The following is a 23,882-nucleotide window of genomic DNA, read 5'->3' on the forward strand; positions in this document are numbered from 1 at the left end:
AGAAAAAAAACAATTCGCGGTGCACTAGAGGGGTTTTACCCTTCATGGAGGCACGTTGTCGGAGGGGAGCTGAGGCGCAGAGATGGCCATGAGGACGGAGAGAGAGAGAGAGAGGGAGGGAGGGAGGGAGGGAGAGTTTGGAGGGGAGCCGGGGACTGCCCATGGTGGATGGGCGGAGCAGTAAGCATGCGCTGAGCTGGCAGACTCTGAGCTGGTCCTGACGGGCTGGCTGGGCTCCGGGCGGCTGTCTGTGCGCCTCAGACGGTCGTGGGGGAGACTACCATCCACACTCAGCGTGCCCTCGAGTGCTCAGAGGAAAAAAAAAAAAAAAAAAAAACCCCAGAAGAATCGCGGGGATAACTGCGAGAAAAGAAAGCAAACAGCCCCACCTCGGCATCTGGAAAAGCACCGAAGAAGAAGGAGACGATCCTCCCCTTCTACCCCACACCCCGTCGCCAACCCGCCCTATCTACCCTACCCACCACTTCGTGCCATCCCTCTGGTCTGAACTGCCCTCCCACCCCGCCAGGAGAACCACGACCACCCATAGGAAACCCCCACTTGACCAGCGTTGCCATTGAGCGACGCGCTTTGAATTTAGGAAGAAATCACCTATGCGTTTTTGATGCACAACACCACCAGTGGTCTTCATTTTTTTTTTTCCTCAACGGGAACAGTTCAGGCTACGGATTGGGGTGTTTACACTTTTTTTGACGCGTTTCCAGAGGCATGATAACATGCAGAATATATCATCCCACGGCAACAGACGAGGCTGTCATCCCATAGAGTAGCCTTTATTATTTAAACAACCAGCTGTCACATACGCTGCGTCTGACTTTAAGCTTGATTTTTCCATGCTTAGAAATAATCCTGACAATGGTCTGGGAAAGGACCGCCTCTCCAGACACCTAGTTATATTTTTCCCACACGCATCCGCTCCGTATTTTGTTTTTATCGAAGAAAAAGCGACTAATTGACGAGGAGTCATTTGACACCGACGCTGCTTAAGCCACAGGACTTTGCGTGCGAAGTTTGCACCGGGAAGAGGGGGGCCAAGTCGGAGATATCTCGGCCATATCCACGGCATTTTCCCCTGTAAGGTAAGCCACGAGCAAGCCCGTGCTGCATGTCAGTCCTGTGTACCGTGTCCGTTGTCATGTGTGTCCACGCTGGCCCGAGCGCGCTGCCACAATGTGAGAAATTGCACGAGTTCAAACCGGGTAGTGACCTATTTTCAGAGTCTCTCCAGCGGTGCGCCCATATCCTGCAGCCCGGACTCCCCACATTGTCACAGTCAAGGCCAGTCGTGGCGGACGTGCATTCACCGGCGTCTGTGCCATTTACGCAGACGCTGTGTCAATACCCACTTCAACATGGGAGCGACCTTTTCAGCGTGTCTGCATCCTCTCTCAGCCAGCATCGCCCCTCTCAGCCGTGAGAGACATTTTTTTTTTTTTTTTTTTTTTTTAGAGCAGTATCACAAATCCTGTCCTATATAAGGGCGCACATCACGGCTCAGCCAGCTGTTGTGCAAGATGCAGGCTTGTGCTGAGCTCTCTGATGTTCTGTCACAACATCTGATAAAGAGTTCAACGTCTACAGGCTGCCTGCTGTCACCTAAACAAGTGATGTGTTGGTAAATAAAAGGGGGTGGGGTGGGTAAAGTGTGTCCACCACATGAGGTTACTACCCACATAAATCTTGTTAAATTTCAGATTGACCCCATGCTTTCCACATGAAAGACTAAATATGCAAAATGTTCGTGTCACAAATGTTCATGTGAGAAAGCGCAGCCTACCATGAGTTGTTTATCCTTAATAACCTCTTTTCAGCGTGGTTCACATGCTAAGTAATGATTGGAGCTGGTAGCATCTGTGTCCAAATCTAAGTTAGCTGAGGCCAAGCATGTAGTGCAGGGGGCAAGGACGAGCCGGGCAGAGAGGCCTAGATAAAGAGCTATTTTCCTCCAATTAAGCAATTCCTCTGTCCCTAAGCCTAATTGTGTGCACACTGGGACTGGGTTTGGGATGGACCTTCTCCCCATTGGCTGCCTCCCATGGGCCCATTGTTCCAGAAGATGCCAGGGGAAAGAGCAGAGTCCTGCCAAGGCAGACCTAACAAGCCCTGTGCTGGAGTGGAATAAGGCCTGATCATTAAAAAGCATTAGACCACAATGCAGATCGAGGCACACTGAGGGGGCTGCAGTTGTATTATGGATCAGAGAAGGATGGCTGTGAGGTACTGTATGGACTATATAACGTGTGGTGCATGAGAGAAACTGTCACACAGATATAATATGAGACTGGAGGAGGTCTGGATGTGGGCCCACTGGACTTCTCTCAAACTATGTGGGGAAGAGGAGCAGTGAAAGAGGCCGCACAGGCTTTAGGCTTTGTGCAGAGGCAGGACTTTGACTCCCTCTCCTCCCTCCCACCCTCCCTCTTCCAGGCCCCTGCTATTTAATCCATAACCCCGCTCTGAACTGTGAGCACAGGTGCTCCTCACATCCACAGCCTGCTCACCGCATTGTTTATCCAATCAGCTGATGATCAGTTCAGCTGCAGGTCAACCATAACATCTATCTGACAGAAAGACTGGGGCCAGATGGAGAGGTATCCATCACCACCGGCACGCTGGTTGTTCAGGCGATGCCGCTCGTACACAGTTCACTGCAGAGAAAGAGCCCTCAGCTCCACCATAAATCCAGATGTCCACTGGGGTCCAGCTGTGTATCACTGGAGTGGCATTCCAACACTCACAGGATGTGTGTGTGTGTGTGTGTGTGTTTGTGTAGGCAGCCTTTTTCGCTGTACATTTTCTCATCCTGACTGCATGCTTGGCCAGATGTAGATACTTGAACAGCTGCTGGGAGCAACAGCTTGCACAGTTTTGGTCAGAATTTGACACCAACTTACTTCCTCTGCTGCATTTAGTACGCAAGAGGACATATCATGAGAGCTTTTTTTTTTTTTTTTTAACACCCGTCTCTGAAATCAATCCATGGGTGTGGCTTTCACCTCCCCTCCCCAGTTTTCCTGTGCCTTGAGAGTTTGCCCCACACCACAACTGTGTGACATCATACCCCTGATGTCCCAAACTGTGCGAGGGAGAGGCAGCTGCTTTATGGTAGAAACGGTGGACCCTAATGGCATATTCCTGCGTCAGCGAGCAACCACGAGGCATGTGGTAGAGGGATGGTGGGAACCCACAGCGCACTTGTACTTAATGCCTTAAACCAGGCTAATAAAAGTGTACCGCATCTGATATAAAGAGAAGCGTGTTCAGTTTATTCTTTGATTGTGAGTATGGCACCACAAAATAACTCTCATCGGAAATCCAAGGTGACAAGAGTCACTTTTTCACATAGTGTTGTCGGCTTGTTGTGGAGCCACTAAAATATGTTTGCTAGCACTGCTACCCATAAGTGGGTGGAATGTAAGTGGCACAAACTACACTGGGAGCGCCAGTGTGAGTGTTTGAATTGATATCACAGTGGGACTCCATAGCTGCTGGGGATTACGGTCAAGCTGAAAGGCAACTCAGCAGCAGGGGAGGGAGGATTATAGCGGTCAGTGAATGAGGCAGCATGCAGAGAAAACAAGGCACCTGATACACACTTGCATTGACTTCACAAGGAGATAAGCCACTTTATTTAAGATTCCCATGACAGATATGTCCGTTCTGTGGTCACACTAAGAGGCAAGAAGTTGCTGGCCAGTAATGCCAATCAGATTTCTAATCAGACAGTGTTGTGATTCATCCATTAGAGTGCTCAACAGATGAAATATATGACATTAGGTTATGTCATGTTGAATGGAGTTACACAACCCAGCTCATGACCTTTGGTTGGACTTAAAATGTCAGCGGAGAAGCATGATGTAGCCAGATGAAGCCATGTGTCCCTTCAGTGAAATGAGCTGGAGGGAGGATGTGGTGTGTAATATGGTATCCATGGTCAGATTTAGATACAATTACATTTCAGCGATGTGTCACAATGTTCATGGTAATATGAATGATTTATCTTCATCAATTCTTCTGCCACAATACCAACAAATTACCATCATTCAAGGTTTACAATCCACCTGCTTGGCAATTCATTTGGAGTTTTTGCCAAATTTTTGGTTGTGTCACTTTGGCTGTATGGTTTACCTTTTGGAAGTCATAGGGGCCTCAAGGTTGAAGGCATTAATGTGACTCTTTAAGTTCTAAGTAGAAATAGAGCTGATTCAGTAGCTGAACTTCAGCAGTTACATCGACTGGATTAAAGCCACCAGACTCCATTGACTATTTTACCTTACAGAACAGGTATTCTATGCTAGTCTAGTTGGTGTTTTAACACATCAGTTCAGATCCAAACTCAACCGATTGAGGCAGCGGTAGGCCAGCGACTTCCACTTTCTGATGGATCCTTTCTATAATGTTGTCAGACATATTGAATACAATCTGGTTGCCCCAAAAGATGACCTTGCAGCCATTGTAACTTTCTTTCCAGCCAGTATGCAGCTGCTGGCTGAGGTGATCTACTGTACCACTTCCAAAATGTTTTGTATCTACCGCTCATTTCAAACCAAAAATATATAAAAATGTATCCATGGTTTTAAAATAATATACTTATCCTTTAAGGTAAACTTGAAAATGACAGCAAATTACTCTCTCAGCTCTCATATCGTTACATTCCAGCTCTGTACAGTTCACAAAATATCTTATCATTAATCACTGCCATGTGTGCAGCAGTGGAGGTGACACACTTTGGTGAGAGCTGCAGTGTGATGTGGCTGTGTGGAGTGATGGCCAGATTCCTGGACCCATACATTAAGAATAGACAAAGCGGATACAGAGCTTGACTCACACCAGCCTGCAAATTGAAGGAGACCAGTGCATTCCGCTTTGCTCCCTGGCTGGCTGGGCTCACGGAGCATGCATTTTTCTCCTGTTAAACTGTAACCACTAATCACCTCACGGCCTCACTGTTTCCTCCTGGAGCAGACCATTCCTGGGTCCCCAGGGTGGGTTAAAATGGCCCTTCGGGGAATATATGGTCTGCCCTTTTTAAAATCACCTGTGTGGGACATCCCAAACGAGCACAGGGCTTTTGCTCTTTCTGCGAAGATCTGCCATGGTGAAGTTTAGGGGTCAGTTCCTCTGTTGCAAGTCTGCAGGCCTGCATTTCCAAAATAAACACAGACAACTCAGTGCCTCACTCCAGCTACCCCACCCTACCTTTTCTCATTCTCTTTAATGCTCCGTCTGCGCTCGCTCGCTCAGTGTTTCTATCGTGAGAGAATTTTAGCTCGCAGAGCCCTTTAGACAATACGCAGACCATGTCTGGGGCAGGGCACACTTGATGAGGAAAAGTTGAAGAAGGAATACAGGAGCAAAGCCAATACTCGAAAGAATAACAGCAATGTAAATGACCTATCAGAGAAGGGGTGGAGGGAATAGAGGAAAGGCTGTTTTTACTGTCCATTTTGGGTTAGTTTCCACCAGCATACTTTAGTATTTCACTTATAGACGATAGTCAGCTTGGATGTAGCTTTAGACATGTGGGAGCCCAGTTCAAGGAGCTGTGAGTTGTACAGTAATATGCTCGCAGCAAAGTGGAGACACAGCTGGTTTGTATTATTATTTACTTGCTTGGCCAACACCCTGGATTCTCTATTATACCCTCAATAGCACTACAGCAGTTCAGTATGACTGAGGTATGCATGTGTGTGTGTTTGCTTGTTTGAAGAGAAAAGAAAGGGAGGAGTCAGACAAGAGGGGTTCTGCCTGTAAGTAGGGGTGAGGAATAACATGCTGAGAAGGGAGAGACAGGGGAGAGGGATTGATGGTGTTTTTTTTTAAAGAAGGGGATGAGGGAGAGATGGGTGAGGCTTTTCTGAGACTCAAATAAGGCTCTCAAGTCTGGGCCTGGCTCCCTGTCTGGGCATATCCAGTCCTGTCAGCTAGCTTCCAGACGTTGCCCCCTTCACCCCCTCCTCCCTCCCTCCCTCCCTCCCTCCCTCCCTCCTGCTTTCTCTCCATCCCCGACTCCCTGGGACTCCATCTCCTCCTCTCTTCAAACTCCGCTCTTGCTCCCTCTCTCCCCTCCGTCCCTCCCTCGCCTCTTTCGTCTCCCATTTTCCATGAGCTCCCAGCTTCAGAAGTGACGTTTACATTATATAAGACATTCTCCATCTTATACATGCAGTAAAAGGGAGAGAGGGGGAGAAAAAAAAAAAGTTTGGCCTGTAAGTGTTTACCTTCTCTGTGGTGTTGTGGAGATGTTGCCAGCACTAATTCAGTTCATATGTAGCGCGGTTGTTTTTTTCTTACGAGGGAGCCTTATGTAATTTGGAAATGTTTTAAGTTTGAGGTTACATTTAGTGAAATAAGGACTTATTCTGATCTCAGATACCTCTATGAAGTAGCTGTTTTTATTTGATTTGCTAAAAGTTGGAATAATTGACTCTCAGTGACCGCCTTAAATAATGGCCAGTGACTATCTTAACGCAGCCTGTCTCTCTTTTACAGCATCTGATTGCTTCCAAGTGTCTTTGTTCCTTATTTGCCTGGGCCTCAGTAAATGGTGCTGTCAGTCATAGTGAGCTTGGCTGTTTCCTGATTGATTCTAAATGTCAGTAGTGATTCAGGACAGAAGAGTGTGTAAGAGCATGAGTATCACTCTGACCTTCAACAATAATTAAGACCCTTTCTTAGGCTCAATCCTTCCAAGGCTGCCGATATATTGTATGATTGCGTTCGTCCACAGCACTTTCATTAGACCTTGCTGTTCAGTGTGTTTCGCCAAATGAAAAGAAGAATCGGCTCCAGATCCTTCTGAAGCTTGTCTCCAACATATCGCACACATTGGACATGCCACTGCCAGCAAATTTAAATCAAGACTTTAGTGCTACTCCATTTTACAGCATTATGCTCAACTCTGTCAGTCGCCATCTCAGTCGCCCTCCATCTGTCCCTTTGCATCTGTCTCTCTGCTCTCTTTTTCTGTGTCTCTCTCTTGGATGGAGCCGCAAAAAGATAAAAGCTGTAGGGTGGAGCCTGTCACTTAGTTGAGCTAGAATACAGAGAGAAAAGGATAGGGAGGGAGATAAAGGGATAGAAAGAGAGGAGAGAAAAGACTGTCATATTGACCTTGTCTTATTGCCAGCCATGGTGGGAGGGGGCACGGGATGGAGGGATACTCAGAGAAAACAGGCGCTCCATGTGAGGAGGGAGAACACAGGCCTGCCGTTAAGTTGGCACAGCCTCACAGGGAAAAGACAACACAAGCTTTGTATATACTGTATTTGAGATCGCCGGCGATCGTGGCAGAAGGGCTGAAATGGAGGTATAGCAGACAGTATGGGGGGCACGCCCAAATTTAAAGAAGCAGGAGCTACTAGATCGCCCTGCAGTGTGTGTTTGCCCTACCAACACACACACTCTAACACACATCACGTCACTTTGTCTGCTAATTGCTTGCTGCTGTTTTCTATTTCTCCCTCTTCCTGTTTTCTTCCTATTTCAATGTGCCTTGGCTTTGGAAGCTGAACCCCTGCCCTGTTCCTCCTCTCCGTACAGAAACGCACTTATGCAGACATATAGACTCACATGCTAACAAACACACACTAACTGAGACACTCCCTGTCCACAGCTAATCTGGCTCTGTGTGCCCACCCCACACTTCTTGGCTCTCTCTCCTGTGTAGCATGGCTGGTGCGCAGGTGTCACCCAGTTTCTACGGGGATGGGGAGTGTCCCTGAAGATTTAGAGAAGTTACGACACCGTAGACGTGTCAGAAAAGGCCTCAGCAACCCCACTCAGCGTTAAAGACAGCACCCACCATCCACCCCATGCCTTGCCCTCAGTCTCCCGGAGGCCGTGTTGCACAAAGCTGTCGTTGGGATCATATTACGTCGGCTATTGAATAAGACGACTTGCTTCCCAGGGAGTTCACTGTGCGCTTATTGAATTGCAAGCAAATGAAAGTGGCTGGGGTCAGTGTGCAAAGGCAAAAGGGGTTTGTTTCTCATGCGTGTGGTGCCATAATATTCCCGTCCAGGAAATGACTCTGAGACAGGCGCACCCCTCCCAAAGCTGGAGCGGTACCACAGTCCTCTGAACTGGTCTGAACTCCACAGCACACAGCCAGCATGCTGCGCACTAGTGTGTGCGTGCAAGTGTGTGTGTGTGTGTGTGTACGCGCATGCATGCCTGTATGGCTGCACATATGGGGCTGTACAGTCAGTGTATTTATGTGTGCATATACGTATGCCTCCATACCTCTTTCCCTGATCCTTGAAGCCGTCTTTGGGAGGAAAGACCACATTGGCGCAGTAACTGGTGCTGAAATATAGCTCAGGTTTTCTGCTTATCGTACCACAGTTTCCATGCGCGTGTCACCCCTATTAATCTGCCCTCAGCTCGCTGTTAACTGTGTGGGAGAGAGGGGGAGAGAAAGAAAGAGAGATTTCTGGACCTCCTCCCATTCCCTCCTACCCAGTGGCTTAGAACTGGTGCTGGGTTTTCACCAGTGAGGGAATATAACAGACATCTCCTGTTGAGCCACTTTGTACACTCGGTTATGTTTCGAAAGGAGTTTGATGCTGCGGTGCTTACTCAGTGATTTACTTTCACACATCCTCAGGTTTTGGGGTGCACACCTGTGTGCTTCGTTCTGTGCTGAAGTCGTTTCTCCTAAGGCTCAGAACCTGCTCTGGCTTTTAGGGAGTGGCTTCCAGTGGCCTTTTGTTTGTGTGTGTGTGCTGAGAGAACCTGGTATTTTAAAGATTTAGGCAGGTGCCAGTGCTTTGCATTCCTAACCTGACCTTGTACTCATTTCTGCTGCCTTTCGGGGAGGTCTGCCTCTACAAAGCAGGCAATCAGGGGTAAATGTGTGTGTGGTGTGTGTGTATACATGCAGGCACATCTGCACATAACCATCGCAAGGTTTCAACTTTAAACTTGGCCCTGTAAGCTCAGTGCACTGTTGTTGATAAGATCACTCACTGCATGCATGCACCTCTACAGAGAAAAGAGCCTGGCTTACCTGTGTATATCCATTATACGCTCACAACGCTAAAACATGTAATCAGCACTGCCCTAGCAAGGAAATATGGGGGTTTAGAAATGTATAGAGATCCAGAGAGAATGTTAAAATGCCAGATCTGACAATGTTTTACCTCCAAAATTGATGCTTGAATTTCATACTGACATTCTAGCTGTTAGGATAATGCTAATGTTGGTGTGAGTCAGCTGGAATGACAGCGCTTAGTGTGGGAGTAGCAAAGAACCATCACTTCCGAAACATAGACCTTCTCCAGTAAGCCTTGCAAAACGGACACATCTGGTTAGTGGGCTGATGAGAGGACAAGGAATGTTGTGCTGTTTAATCCTCCAGAATCAAGTTCATGCAAACGTTCCACGAGTGCCTTTCAATAAAAACTTAAAAAGTCAAAATGACCCCCACATACCTCACCATGTGAACATAAACAAAATCATGTTTACCCCAAGTGTAGTTGTGAAAATGCGCAAACTGTAAAAAGAGCTGTTAACTTTTATTGTGGTACTTTTTCCTCTATCACCCACCGCCCGCTCTGGCGGCCTGAGACTGTTTTTTCCTCCCTCTCTCATTGGCTTCATTTCTTCTTTTCTTTCTTCCCCCCACCTCCCTTCTTTCCTCTCCTGTTGCTTTCCTACTGAGCATGGTGTGGTGACGCCCCTGCTTGGCTGGCGAGCCGACTCCAGACCCTGTGATTGCGCGCAGGAGTCGTAGGATTGCATCACTGCCTGTGGGGAGAGGCCACAGGAATGGACTGAAAAGAGGGGAGGGGGGGGGAGAAAGCAGCAGAGAGAAAGGGAGTGAGCGAGAGAAGAGACATGAGAAGGGTCGATGAAGGGGAGGAAGAAGAGAGAGTGATGACAGACGATGGGGATATAGCCTGAGGAAGTGAGCAGGAAGTCAAGAGGGAATAGTGCTGAGGGAGATCATGCAAGTTTTTGTTTACATGGAAGTATGGCAGAGCAAAGATGAGAGAGTGGGAGTGAGGGCTGGCAGGAATGCATTCAGTGGACTACAGGAGGTAGAGAGACCCAGTAGAGTTAGTGGGAGGTCAAAGTAAGCCAGGGTGGGGATGTCGATCAAATCTCTGGAGTGCAAAGATAAACACATACTTTTACTCTTCTCTTCTCTTCTCTTCTCTTCTCTTCTCTTCTCTTCTCTTCTCTTCTCTTCTCTTCTCTTCTCTTCTCTTCTCTTCTCTTCTCTTCTCTTCTCTTCTCTTCTCTTCTCTTCTCTTCCCTTCTCTTCTCTTCTCACCGATGGAGGTAGGCCTCCAGCTGTGTTCATTGGTTCCTGCTGCCCTATGAAACTGCCATGTTGTGAAATGCCCCACATTATTGTAAGATTACTCACCACTCTTCAAAGCCCACAGTATTGTAGCGCGAAGTGCCTGAAGCGTCAGTGTTGGGTAGGTTTACTGCTTAAACACTCTGAGTCATCGTCCCCGGGGGGATTAACTGTTTACTGCTGATTGCTGTCTTGATATGACAGTATAGATTAAAACTACTTTAGCTGATCAAAAACGTATGTAGCCCATCTGATTTTGAAACGGAGTAGGTGGGAGAAAAACGAACCAGAGTCAAAACACATGTTGCTACACGTGGGCCCTCAATCACATACTGTTCATGTCATATAGCAACTACTCAGGAGTCTGATAAATCGACTGTAGCCTGGGAGAAGTTTCCTAGCCTCATGTCAATGTACAATTACTTTCTCCTCATATACTTGCCTCTTCTCTTTTTTTAATGTGTTCTATCTTTTCAATATTTGTACCCTGAAGCTGCGTGCCCTTTAAATGATTTACTCCGTGTTAGATGCTCCAGTTTAAAGATGAGCTCAAGTTCTTATTTGCAAAAGGAAAGCATAATTGTATTGATCTGATACTGCACGTTTACCCTGAAATTCACCCGTCATCCTTCCACCCATCCATCCCCACCCCACCAAGAGTCGAGTCAGGTCACTGTGTCGTGCGATAATCCCGGGTTTAGCGGGCCATAAGGCTTTCTGACACAATGTGAAATCTCAGTCAGATGGCTGTTTATAGATCATCTGTGGCCTAATCTCACTGTACAGCAGGCTAAGTGGAATTGCTGTTCGGTTGTCAGGTCTGCCTGGATGCTTTTAAGATGCAGAGTCTGGTGAGTGTTTTCTCTCAAATTAAAATTATGGCCCACTCGCCATCACCCTTTAATGTTTACCACAGCCGTTAATTCCAAATCTCTGGCCAAAATCTACGCTGCTGCCTGCGGTGTATTCTTTACAGTGCTTTCTTTGCACAACTGCCATAACGTCTATATCCTGTAGGTTTAAAATGCATTTTTTTGTTTGCCGGTATGCATGTAGGTCTTCAATTCAGGAAATTTTCTGATTCGTTGCATGTAGTGCTGCAACTAACAATTATTTTCATGATCAATTAATCTGACAGTTTAGGATTATAGAACATCAGAAACTACTCCACTATTTACCTACTATTTTCGCCACTGACACAATCCTCAATAATCTTTTCTTAGATCTACAGTTGAGGTGACCGTACCAGGCAGACAGGTGAAACAATAGTTCTGTACACTATTTCTAAAATCTACTGAGGCCACTGAGCTTTTTGAGAAGACAAAGTTGCTGTGAGCATCTCTTGAAAATATACTCATCAGAGAAGCTAACCTGAGAGTCCAGTATAGAGTCAATATAGTCGTTGATCAGTGAATTGACTAGCTGCTTCAGCACAGCATCACATTTCATAATGTTCTTCATTTTTATATCAAATGTTTTCTTTTGTTTGTTTTCTAAAAAAGGAACTATAATCTGGTGTGGATATACAGGTGAAATTCCAATTCCCACTTGTCTCTAAATGAGCCACACTAATTAATAACCTCTAGGAAAAACTAGTGTCACACTGTTCCTACCAATACTTGCGTAACATAATGTTAATGTTCAACCACAGAGAGACATCGCTTTAAGCGCGTGCTCTTCCCCTCTCATGTAGCAGTCCCCTTTGACAACAAACCGCAAGTGCGCCCCGCCCTCCTCATTCTGTGCCTCCCTCCCTCCCTCCTGGCACCTTCCCTCCCTGCCTGCCCTCTGCCTGGAATTCTTCAGTGTCTGAACGCTCTGGCTGGAGGCCATCGGTAGCTCGCTGAGAAGCTTCCTGTTGCACTCTCTCCCTCCTTCAATCTGTCTATCCCTGCCTTTTTTCCTTCCTTCCTTCCTTCCCTCCCTCACTCCCTCAGTTCTCCCGTGTGTTGTCAGGGATTTTCCCCTTCCTCTCCTCCTTTGCATCTTCATCACTTATTTTTTCTCGTTGATTTGTGGGTGAGATATTCCTATATATAGACAATCTTGTGCTTATTTTTGTGCTGTGTTGAAACATGTGAACGCACGTGTCCCCTGATCTCGGTCTTGCAGCCGTCGTGACTACAGCACTCCAACAACTGTCTTTTCATCATTAGCCCTTCCCCAATGGCTCCAAGCATGCTGCTATTACATAATACTGTGTAACTCTGTGTGCTTTTTGTAACAGGGGGAAGAGGAAGAGGACAGGTTTAGATTGACAATAAGAAGAAAGAAACTTGAATTTACCTACTGGTGTGAATAGAGGAAATAATTTGGGAATTAATGCACCATTGAAACAAGGGAAGGGTGGGGTAGTAGGTGAGAGCAGAAGTTGAAGGAAAAACCAAACTGAAAGAGTTAGTAGAGTCGTGAACGTGAGAGAGAAAAACAAAAGCAAAGAATAGAGGGATGAAGAGAGAGAGAAAGAGGGAATGAGAGGCCCAGAGGAGAAGGAGGAGGAGTGGAAACTGAGGTTTCCTGTCTGAGGAGGCGGCTGGCTGAGGAGGACAGAGGCAAGGAAAAAAAAAAAATCTCTCAGCTGTGTGTGTTTGTGTGTTGAGTGATCCATCAGGGGTGATGGGTGGGGTGGGGGTGGCTGTGGTTCGGGTGTGTATGTGTCAGTGGAGGTGGGGTCCCTCACGGCTATTACTTCAAGAAACGTCAGCAATGACAGAAGTCGCAGTGAAGAAATGACCATTTTTGGGCCTGGTTTCTTGTGTCTCCAAATCAGCAGCAAACATACTAATAATTGGATATTAATCTGTCACAACTCGGTCTGATTGTCCTTTTCATTGTCACTGATTATGTGTGAAAACCTGCTGCATCACATCCCTCTCTGACTAATCTCACCTGACTCACCTGAATCCGTGTAAATCTGTTAACAAAGGGTGCAAATGATAATAACTTTACTTTGAAACGTACATGCAAGTTGTTTACTCCTCCTTGGGCCCAGGTACTGATCTAAAATCCAAATGTCAGGGGTCAGAGTTCACACCACACCCGCACCTCTGACCCCGTCCTTCCCACCTGGTGGATGGAAAAACCAGCAGGTTTAGACATGACACACACTTAAACTGCAGGTCCTCACACATCCCAGGATTTCAAAACCTAATGGAAACACGCATACAAAACAGAGCTGTTTACCTTCTGTTAGATGTGGTCATTGCAACGTTGCACTGGAGGTTTAACATGGCTGTAAATGTACTTTATGGGATTTCTATCTGTTTGGTCACCTTTTTGAGAACTGATGCAATAACCAGCGGTTCTGGGGGGAGTCTATTTTCTGCGTATGCTCAAACCTGATTGTTCAAAGTGTTATTAGGCCTTTTAGTGCAGGATGGCCTATTGAGAGCACGAACAAAGTTTAATCATCTGTCCACTCTAAGGGTCTGAAAGCTGTTAGTTAGCACCTCCCTTACACACCTCTGGATAAATACTATTCTCTTGAGATTTTTTTTGTATTTGCTTTCTCAGTTTGGTTTTGTCAAGGCATCGATAAGATACGACACGATATGATAACACATTCCTTTATTAGTCCCACGACGGGGAAATTTACAATTTACACATTTCAAGGTATCCACTGCTTCAAAAAGACACAGAGGTGTGTCACCAGGTATGCATAAATTTGTACTTGCTGCAAGTACGTTTTATCTCAGCATGATTCTTCTCTGCTTTGAAACAACACATTAAAGCCTGGCAGAATCCCTCCAACCATCACATCAATATCATCAGTTGTTACAAATTCCCACCGTGCTTTTTTCGCCCTCTCTCTCTCTGCGTTCTGAGTGTGTGCTTGTGTGTGAGAATGAAAGAGAGCGAGAGCAAAGAGCCCCGGGGAGAGATGGCTTACCTCCTACAGACCACCTCCCAGGGTCACAGCAGGAGGCAGATTAAGTTACAGCCAACCTCAGAGGGGGTCACACAAAACGTGTACACACACACACCCACATTCTCTCACTCTCTGAAACCCTCACAGAAAGCAACGTATTACACAATCCGATTTCAGACCCTGTAGCATAATCATCTTGCACTGTGCAGTTTTGACATTCTCTGATGCCTTTCGTTGGCTCTCAGTTCTGCACCATCAGATCGAGCAGATTGGCCCAATACGCGATCCTCTGCAGATCGGATCAGGCTACAGATCAATCGGTCGGAGCAGGGTTAAGGGTCGCCGCTGATCCGTGTGAGCCTAGCCTCGGAGCATGGAGGTGTTGAAACACATAGCCCTCTTTTGACCCGATGGCCCCCTGCACTCCTGCACCCATCAGCCAACTCCCACTCCCTCCAACCTCGACTCACATTCACCCCCGAACACACACCCCCATACCTCATCAAAGGGACTTGGGCGGTGTCCTAATGCAGCGGGGTGGATGTGGGACTCAGGTGGGAAAGGGTTATGCAGGGGAATAGGTGATGGGGGTTGCTAAAGAGGACACGCACAAACCTCTCTTTCAGGACTTTGCTTCCTCCTCCACTTCCTCCTCCCTTCATCCTCACCCCCGTATATCCTCACTGTGGCCTCCTCGGTCATCCCTCCTCTCCTCTCTCCTCTCCTCTCTCCTGTTCAGCTGCTGTAGCCTGTGTTTACTCTGCTAGAAAGAGAGAGAGAGGGCCCAGAGAAGGGACAATGGCGCCTTTCAGAGAGACTGTCGACCCCACGGCTGAGCAAGGAAGTCTGCATGGGGGCCAGCCAACACCCCTTCCACAAACTTCACAGTCATCCGCCACTGAACTTTACACACATCACTCGCATATCACACACACACACAGAGGACACCACACTCCTTCCTTCTCTGTATCGTTCTTTCTCTCAGTCGCCCTTTCTCTTTGTCTCACATTTCCCGCAAACCCCCTCTCTGTGTCCGAGGATGTAGACGAGATCCCATAACTTCAGTCCAAGATCCACACACTGCGAGTCACTTCCCAGCCAGTCTCCTCCATAATAATCATGAGGGTGGGCTGAGATGAAATCCAGCAGTGGGGGACTGATTCACCAGGAGCTGCGCTGGCCGACTCCACTGTGAACACATAAGTGCGGTGTGGACTCACTTAGCTGTAGCGGGTTTCGTAGATATCTTATGACCCGCTGAGATTCTCCGAAGTCCGAGAGAGTTTCAAAGTGAATTTGGTTTTTCATGTATGTGTCTTTGCAAGTTCATCGAGAACACAGAGAGGTGCCGACCACTGTGAGCTGTCATGCGAGACCGTCAAAATTATAGCACACAACTCTTCTCCAAGTCTGGTGAACTTCATTCACCACACATTCCCTGCTGACATGCCTTCAGGGTGATGTCCCAGGCAGTTTCTGTTTCCCCAGATATGAGTAACTGATCAGTCATATGACTAATAAGTCACCACTGATACTATCTATTCAAAATAGTATCAAAACACAAAAAATCCTTTTATAAAATATCACAGCTCTTAGGTGATAATAAAATATAATGACCATAAATAGAGACTATATAACATTACAGGCGCCTTTTTCAGAATATTCTTTTTCAAATTAACCCATTTTACCCATCGTGGGGTAAAAAACGTTGAATTCCGATTTTTCATTCTAAGGCAACAAATTCTTTCAATATTCTTTCATCTGCATTTTTAGTGTGCTTTTTCATCACATAACATTTATGAATGACGATAACCAGTTTCACTTTAACACATCCATGCATGAACTAAACTTCCAATTGTTCTCCACAAATTCCTGGTATTTGAGAGCGATTTAATCTTCAATGGCTTCAGTCTCTCAGGCTTTAACTGTCCAATTTAGAACTTTTGGTATATTTAGCGATGAATTAAATCTTGAAATTTACACATTTTTCCTTTCTTTTATTCTTGTAAAATGTTTCAGAATACGTGTCAGTGTGTTATAGGGATGAAATTAACGATTATTTTGTTCATCTCTAGATTAATTGATAATTGATATTGACAATAGTGACAAAATGCCCATCATAAGTTGTCCAACGGTGATGTCTTAAAAATAGCTTGTTTTGTCCAACAAACTGTCCAAAACCCAATGATATTTGATTTGATATAAAGTGAGCAGGTCTTCAGAAACATAATCTAAATCTATCATTAAGTAAAATTCCGGATATGGCATTCGAATGATATATTTCTTAAAATGGAAACTCTTTAGCAGCATACTGCTAATCTGAGCTGCCATTATTCCTCCTACAACATGCAATAAGCCTAATGATACCAACAATGCTCTTTATTATATAGGAGAAAGGACACATTTTCATGAGGCTGGCTGTTGTTTGAGCGAGAATTGGATAGCCATGGAGATCTGCTTAATAAAATTGGAAAGTAATGGCTTGCACGTGGATTCGCTGCCAAAGAGGAGATTTTGTGTGCGGAGACCCCTTAAGTGTCTCCCTGCTGGTCTCACAGTGAGACATGCAGGATCACATGATTTAAGATGCCACACTGCTTTATATTCTGGAGTTCCATATCGGTTTCTCTTTTGTGTTTTCTAGCGTGGATTATAGCACTGATGGGAGGCCAGTTTTCTGTTTGTCCCCACTGTGGATGAGAGTGGGATTTGCAGAGAGGTTAAGCTGATTCCTGGTCTGTGCCTCGGGGTAGAGGCTTTTACTCAGTTAAAGTGGATGACAGATGATTTTCTGCTATTTAAGCCAAACAATAAGCCAAAACTCTTGGCAGCCTGTGTGGTAGGAGTTACAGTAAGTTAGTCATACCCACCCACTCCAGAGGAAAGAGCGAGACAGAAAGTGAGACGTGGTGTTAACCGCAACTCATTTTAAATGAGGATCACATCCGCTCTGACAGATCTGAACACTTTCACAGCTAATGACAGTGTTTTCCCACACAACAAATTCAAAAGGTTCAAAAGGATCATTAGAACAATCATAATACTCCTGTTTTATCATTATGCAATTCACCTGGGTTTAAATAGTCCATTTAGTATGTTTCAATCTACAATACTGATGATAGCTTTGCAGTCTGCGTGGGTGCAACTGGATACTTTTAGCCAAATTTAGGATAATGGAGACAATGTTAGACTGTAAAAAAAGGACACAAACACCACCAAGAGACGGTGTAAACACAAGTGGGCCCTACCGTTAAATGACAAAATTATTTAAAGGATAGGTTCACATTTTTTTCAAGCCTCATATGTCATTTCCCCATTTGAGAGTTGTCGGTTGCTCTCAATCAATCCTGCTCTCTGCAGCTTGTCGGAAAATCTACTGTCTAATTCTGCCACTATTTCTGGCACAAACCGTCACGTGCTTGTCAGTGTGTCTCTATGGTCAGATAAAAAGCAAAGGTCATTTGTCCTACGATGTTTCTTTATGTGCATGTGAGGAACATGAGTGTATAAACATCAGCACAGCGAGATCTCACCGATAATGCCATAATGCTGCTCTGTGTGCACGGTCATTCAGTATGTTCCTGTGTTTGCATCGGGACATGTGTGTATCATCATCCTCTTATCTATGGCTGATTGAGTCGGTACACCCCGCCCCCCCCCATGCACCCGCCCCCTCTAGCTGTGTGTATGAATATGTGGGCTGGTGGCCATCCCTCGCTGGGCCGGTGAACCTGGTGACCTCTCTGCTCCGTGCCTCCCAGACACAAGGGCTTCTCATGTGGCCCCTGGCCAGTTGCTCTCAAAGCCCACCATTCACTACCAACCATGGCTTCTGTGAGTGTGTCGGCGTGTGTGGGAGGGAGAGGGAGGAAGGGTGAATTTGTTGAAATTACAGTTTGATTAATTACTTGTGTGTGTGTGTGTGTGTGTGTGTTTCTGTAAATGTGATTGTGTATGGTGTATGCTGAACATGCACACTGGGAACTGTTCTACATGAACTCGAGCAGGAATATAGGACACACTGGAACTGTGTGTGTAATGCTTTGAGGAGATGTGTGCATGTGTGTGTGAGCCTGGTGAGAAGGAGCAGTGAACCCTAACACATTGTGCTGAACGGAGAGCTTGGCTGTAAACTAGCAGTACTGTACTAGCACTGCTTGCATGTGCGAAGCAGTTTATGATGGTTAAAGAAGAATACACTCAGCAGCACTTATTCACATTTGGGCTGAAAGGATTGACTTTTGTGCATTTCTATGTTATTTCTTTGTTTTGCTTGATATTATTGACATTTGCTTTTTGTTTCTGATGGTTCTAATGCAATTTAAACTCGTGATTTAACAATTCCTTTCACAAATGGGGTTCATCTAGGTGTTTGGTTGTGAGGGGGTTTGCTATTTTCTTTGCATGATACAATATAATGATGCTGGGTCAGTCTGGAAGCAGTGGAAGACTGCAACTGAAACTCAAAATGACAACTGGATGAAGCGTCCTGCCCACAAGCCTCAGGCTGGGTCCAGAGGTCAGTGTGCTTAGAGGAGGGAGGAGGTGGACGGAGTGGGTGCAGCTGGACTTGAAGGCCTGGGGGAATACCGGTGGGTCTCAAAGGTCCGTGGGGTCTGAAGGTGCACACTGTGGGGGTGGGTCCGGTTGGGGGTGATGCGACAGGGTGCAAGGGCCAGTGACTGGCTGAGCTGTGGGGTGAAGCAGGGCTGGCGGTGAGGGTGACCATCTGGATTGGATTGTAGACATTCCTCAGGAAGAGTGTGTGAGTAAAGGTCAGCCTGGAAAAAGAGGAGGGGGTCACTCAGATCTCTACGTGTGTGTGTGTTTATTTTTCTTTGGCTTACTCAGTGTTTCAGTTTACGACTGTGGTCAGTTTACCATTGTTGGAGAGTATTTCTTCCCAGTGGGATTGTGGAATGTCAGATAGGCTCACTTACAACAACATTTATGTGGGAAAAATTGCAGGTTCGAGTGTCTGTCCTCTGCAGCCTGTCACTGTTTCACATTGGAAATCATTTCATCCTTGTATTTTAGATGTGGTTTTATGTAAAACCAAGCTTCAGTGACCACACTCGGCTTAACTCTGCCCCTCTGTGACTGTGCAGGTGGGAGGTCGGCGAGTTGCGGTCATGCTGTCCCTGGATGAGCCCCTGGACTTAAAGGTCCCTCGGCGGGCCAGCGGGCGGGACAGAGGGGCGCGCTCGCCCCCCCTCTCCTCACTGCACCCCAAGCGGGCTCGCCAGCTCCGCATGGCAGATGATGGCACCGCAGTCATAGAGCCAGCCTCACCGGCATCTCCGCACACCGGTAGGTAACAACAAAACACGACTAAGAGTCTACAGCCATGATGGTGGCTCTGTTCGGCTGTACTTAGAAATAGTGGTGGTTTGAGCTACACCTGCATTTAGAGGCATGATGTTGACCATGTTCAGCATCTCAGTTTAGCATGATAGCAATGCTAACATTTGCTTTTTAACACTAAACACAAAGTAGAGTGTAGAGCGCCAGTGTCCCCTTATCAAATACAGGTGAGAGGTCACCTTAACAGATGTGTGTGTGTGTGTGTGTGTGTGTGTGTGTATTTCCTCAGGTGTGCAGGTGGTCCCTCATGATCGAACAGACACCCCCACCCCACCTGCGGTGGACCTGAGCATGTCTCCCTCCTCCCGTCACACCCCCAGCTCTCCAGAAATGACCAACGGCAACTATATCCCCTCAGGGGTGAGTATGACTGAGCTTAACACACACACACACACACACACACACACACACACACACACACACACACACACACACACACACACACACACACACACACACACACATGTCCCACTTAGCTATTACGTTTATGTTGCACACCAATACCTTTATTATTTCCCCTTCTTTTCCCATAATCTATCTTTTTTCATCTCTGAGTTGTTGAAAGGAGAAACAATGTCTTCCACTGCAGCAGTGCAGTAGAGGAGGAGAGAGTAGCTCTTATCAAACACCTCTTGTGTCCCCAACAAGTGCCTATGTCTGCTCAACTTGCACTCAGTGGCCCCACTGGCATGACGTGTGTGTGTCTGTGTGCATATGAGTGTGTGTGAGTGTGTGTGTACATGTATAATTGGATTTAAGGCAAGGTACAGCCACGCAGACCTCACGCCGCCTAATTCAATTCACTCCCAATTGAATTGAGACACGCTGGCTGGGACCATTCAGCCGCCCCACATCCAACTGAGTCCTAGATATCCTCAGACCCCACAATTACACACATTCTACACTTCACTTATCCCCTGTTGACGCAGATAGGATGCCCCCCCTCTTTGACACACACACACACACACACACACATATACAAAAAATAAGCGCTTCTTACAGAAGAACAGCTGCACACACTCACACTCACATGTTCTCTACCCTACAGCATCTCACAAAGCTGCTCACATAGTTTTGCACGCAGAGGCAGAGCTCAGCGCAGGGGATTGGTCTCGTTTTATGAAATTTGTCACATACACATTTCTGACATAGCTGAAGACGATGAGACAGCCGAAGGATTGTGATCCATTTGCACCCTTATTTTCTCCCTCTGTGCTCCCCTACTACTCACAAGACAGCTCAGACTTAAATTCCACTTTTCATCAAGACTCCTCTCTTCTGCCTCCTGTCTTCTGCTCAAGCAAAGTTACAGAGTGTGTGTGTGTGTGTGTGTGTGAGCCAGTACATTAGCTCTTTAAGCCCCAGCTGAGGTTCAGTGAACAGCTCTCATGCTGAGCTCAGGGATGTTAGGGAGCACATGGCAGGTAAACTACCTGAGTGGGGTTTTTGAGGGGAAAGATGAAGATCGGCAGTTCTCTTCACTCCATTGACAAAAAGACATTTTGTCAGTGAGGCCATCGGTCCCTGTTTGTGTCCTCCAGCTGATGTAGACAGTGCTATCACAGCATTAGAGCTCACACTACTGGCAACACAACCAATTATTTTCCATTTTTGTACATCTGAGGTGTTACCATGCACCCACCACTTTATTTGTCATGTCTCTTTATAGTATTTTTCTAGAGCCATAACGTTTGTAAAGGTTCAATCTGTATTTTCGTGAAGCACATCAGAGCAAACATGACCTAAAGCGACGTTTGCACATGCTCCTGTCTTGTGCGTGCAGTCGATTGATAACCCTGTTGCCCTTCTTCCTGTTTGTTCATCAGAATTCTCACATCTCGCAGGCCTTTCAGTTTTTTGTGCCAATCGGAGCTGGGGCGGGACTTCACCTGCCGTCCTCCATGTTCATTGGCCAGACGAGCGACAAGAGAGCCTCTCCTGACCTCTCAGCGGATGAACAGCTGGCCTGCCACTGGAAGAAGGTAAGACCCAGAAAGTAAAGCAAAGCCGTTTTATGATCCTGCTGCAGCCAAACTAGATTCTGATTAAAAGAACTATCATCACAACAATTAATTTTAAATGTTTCCCCTTCTCCAGTGCCATCTGCTTTTTGATTCCCTGCAAGACCTGGTGGATCACGTCAATGATTTTCATGTCAAGCCTGAAAAGGATTCTGGGTACTGCTGCCACTGGGAGGGCTGTGCTCGCAAAGGGAGGGGTTTCAATGCCAGGTAAGAATATCATCCACTTGGGTAAGTGTGCATACAGTATAAGGGTTCCCCCGTTATATTAAGAGGAAGCTGCTATAATGAATTTATTTTTGTGTGGCTGCAGGTACAAGATGCTCATCCACATCCGCACTCACACTAACGAGAAGCCCCACCGCTGTCCCACCTGCAACAAGAGCTTCTCACGCCTGGAGAACCTCAAGATACACAACCGCTCACACACAGGTCAGTGGAGCTGCACCCAGGGAGTTACAAAACACAAATGACAAATAGAAACAAAGTGTAAGATTTTATAAATGAATTCTCAATATCTGCATCATTTCTCCTCACTGCAGGTGAGAAGCCCTACATTTGTCCTTACGAGGGCTGCAACAAGCGGTACTCAAACTCCAGCGACCGCTTCAAGCACACTCGCACACACTATGTGGACAAGCCCTACTACTGCAAGATGGTGGGCTGCCTGAAGCGCTACACAGACCCCAGCTCTCTCCGCAAGCACATCAAGGCCCATGGCCACTTTGTGGCTCAGGAGCAGGGCTCCCCAGGTGGGGTGGGCTCCCTGCTGAAGGGGAGTCAAAGTGGAATGCTTGCTGGTGAAGTGGGGAAGGATTCAGAGCTGTCCTACGTGAGCGCAGCCCACATTATTATTCCAGGGGCAGCGGCTGCTCTCCTGGGAAGCCATGCTCTGCAGGGTCTTGGTGGTGCCCTACCCCTGTCCCCCCTCAGTCCTCGGCCCCTGGACCTCAGCACTCTGGGTTGCCCCAGCTCACCTCCAGGGAGCCTGGGAGGTACACCCATCCTGTCCTTCAACAGCTGCCCGCTGGGCCTGGCCAAGCCCTCTCTGCTTTCCCAAGCGTTTCCCTCCTCATCCCTGGGCCTGTCCATGGTGCCCATGCTGGGGGCCTCAAGTGAGCACAGGGTCCAGAACCAGCATGCCAAGAAAGGCCGGGGGGAAGAGGTCAAGAACGACGTGACTGGGGGGGTCCTGAACCTCTCCACAGGAGGGTCTCATGATCCCCTGTCCTGGGTGGTCATCCCCCCAGGCACTGTGGTGCTCAAGCCAGCTGTGGTCAACTGATACACACACAGACACGTACACACACACACACGCATACAGACACACACAAATACATTCCAGAAGAGCTCAGGGGGTCGGGATGGGTGGGTGAGCGCCATAGTGAGGGTACGGGGGGGGGTCAAAGGTGACGGGAATTGGCTCACACAATCAGATCCAGGTGATGCATTTCAAACAGAGGTTGGAAAAGGAGAAAACTGTAGAGAAACTGATCAAATCATCACTCAGCAGAACAAGATAACACCACACCTCACAAGATTTAAGAATACAACGCAAGCCTCTCGTATTGATGGGAAACTAAGCTTGGGGCCCAAGAACTCTGTCCAGAACTCTGGCCATGTTTGGCTCTGTATTTCTATCACAAGGCCTGACGATGGGCTCCTCTTTGCTCTCTTATTTTATACTTCATTAACTCCTGTTTGCTGGCTCTGTAGACAGGGACCATGAACGTGACAGTCTTAGTGCTCTGTGTTCTTACAAAAGTCCTGATTCATTGATAAGTATTTATATGACTGTACTTCGTTGACGGTGTGCCTCCAGCTTAGCAGTGAGATACACACACAGCATGAAACTGAATGACGCACTCACAGTTAGGCAAACATGCATGTAATAGGAAGATTCTCCACAATCGATTTTAAAGTTATGACCTATTTTTCACAGGCTGCGGTGATTAATATGATTCAGACAAGCTTGCCATACCAAAGCAAGTGAACTCTAACGGTCTTGTCCAGGAGGAGGCTGCGGCCTCAACTCTGAGACAGTTTAGTTAAACACAGCACTCAATAGTGTCAACTGGTTATAGTACTGAAACCTCAAAACTGCTGCTAACCTCTCAGCTCCCTCAGTGTAACACATACTGGGAGAGAGCACTTTTGACAATCTGTCCCCAGCTTGGGGAGGGTGACCAACAAGAATGTGTGCCCGACGTTCAGACTAGGGGCTTTTAGGGCACAGAGCGAGCTGAGGACTTGACACAGACAAATGGTGTTTTATCACCTGGCAATGACGAATCGTCAC

General features: G+C 46.8%; 1 protein-coding gene across 1 annotated transcript; it reads left to right on the top strand.

Moving 5' to 3' along the window:
• The first annotated feature begins 780 nt into the window (after positions 1-780).
• glis2b (GLIS family zinc finger 2b) lies at positions 781-22,885 on the top strand. The gene is made up of 7 exons (XM_070848389.1): positions 781-1,100; positions 19,307-19,508; positions 19,792-19,922; positions 21,407-21,544; positions 21,660-21,793; positions 21,897-22,015; positions 22,126-22,885. Exons 2-7 carry the CDS (start codon positions 19,331-19,333, stop codon positions 22,866-22,868), a joined length of 1,443 nt encoding a protein of 480 aa, XP_070704490.1. The 5' UTR covers positions 781-1,100; positions 19,307-19,330; the 3' UTR covers positions 22,869-22,885.
• The last annotated feature ends 997 nt before the right edge of the window (positions 22,886-23,882 follow it).

Source organism: Pempheris klunzingeri, chromosome 17 (assembly GCF_042242105.1).
Source record: "Pempheris klunzingeri isolate RE-2024b chromosome 17, fPemKlu1.hap1, whole genome shotgun sequence".
Classification (NCBI taxonomy): Eukaryota; Metazoa; Chordata; class Actinopteri; order Acropomatiformes; family Pempheridae; genus Pempheris; species Pempheris klunzingeri.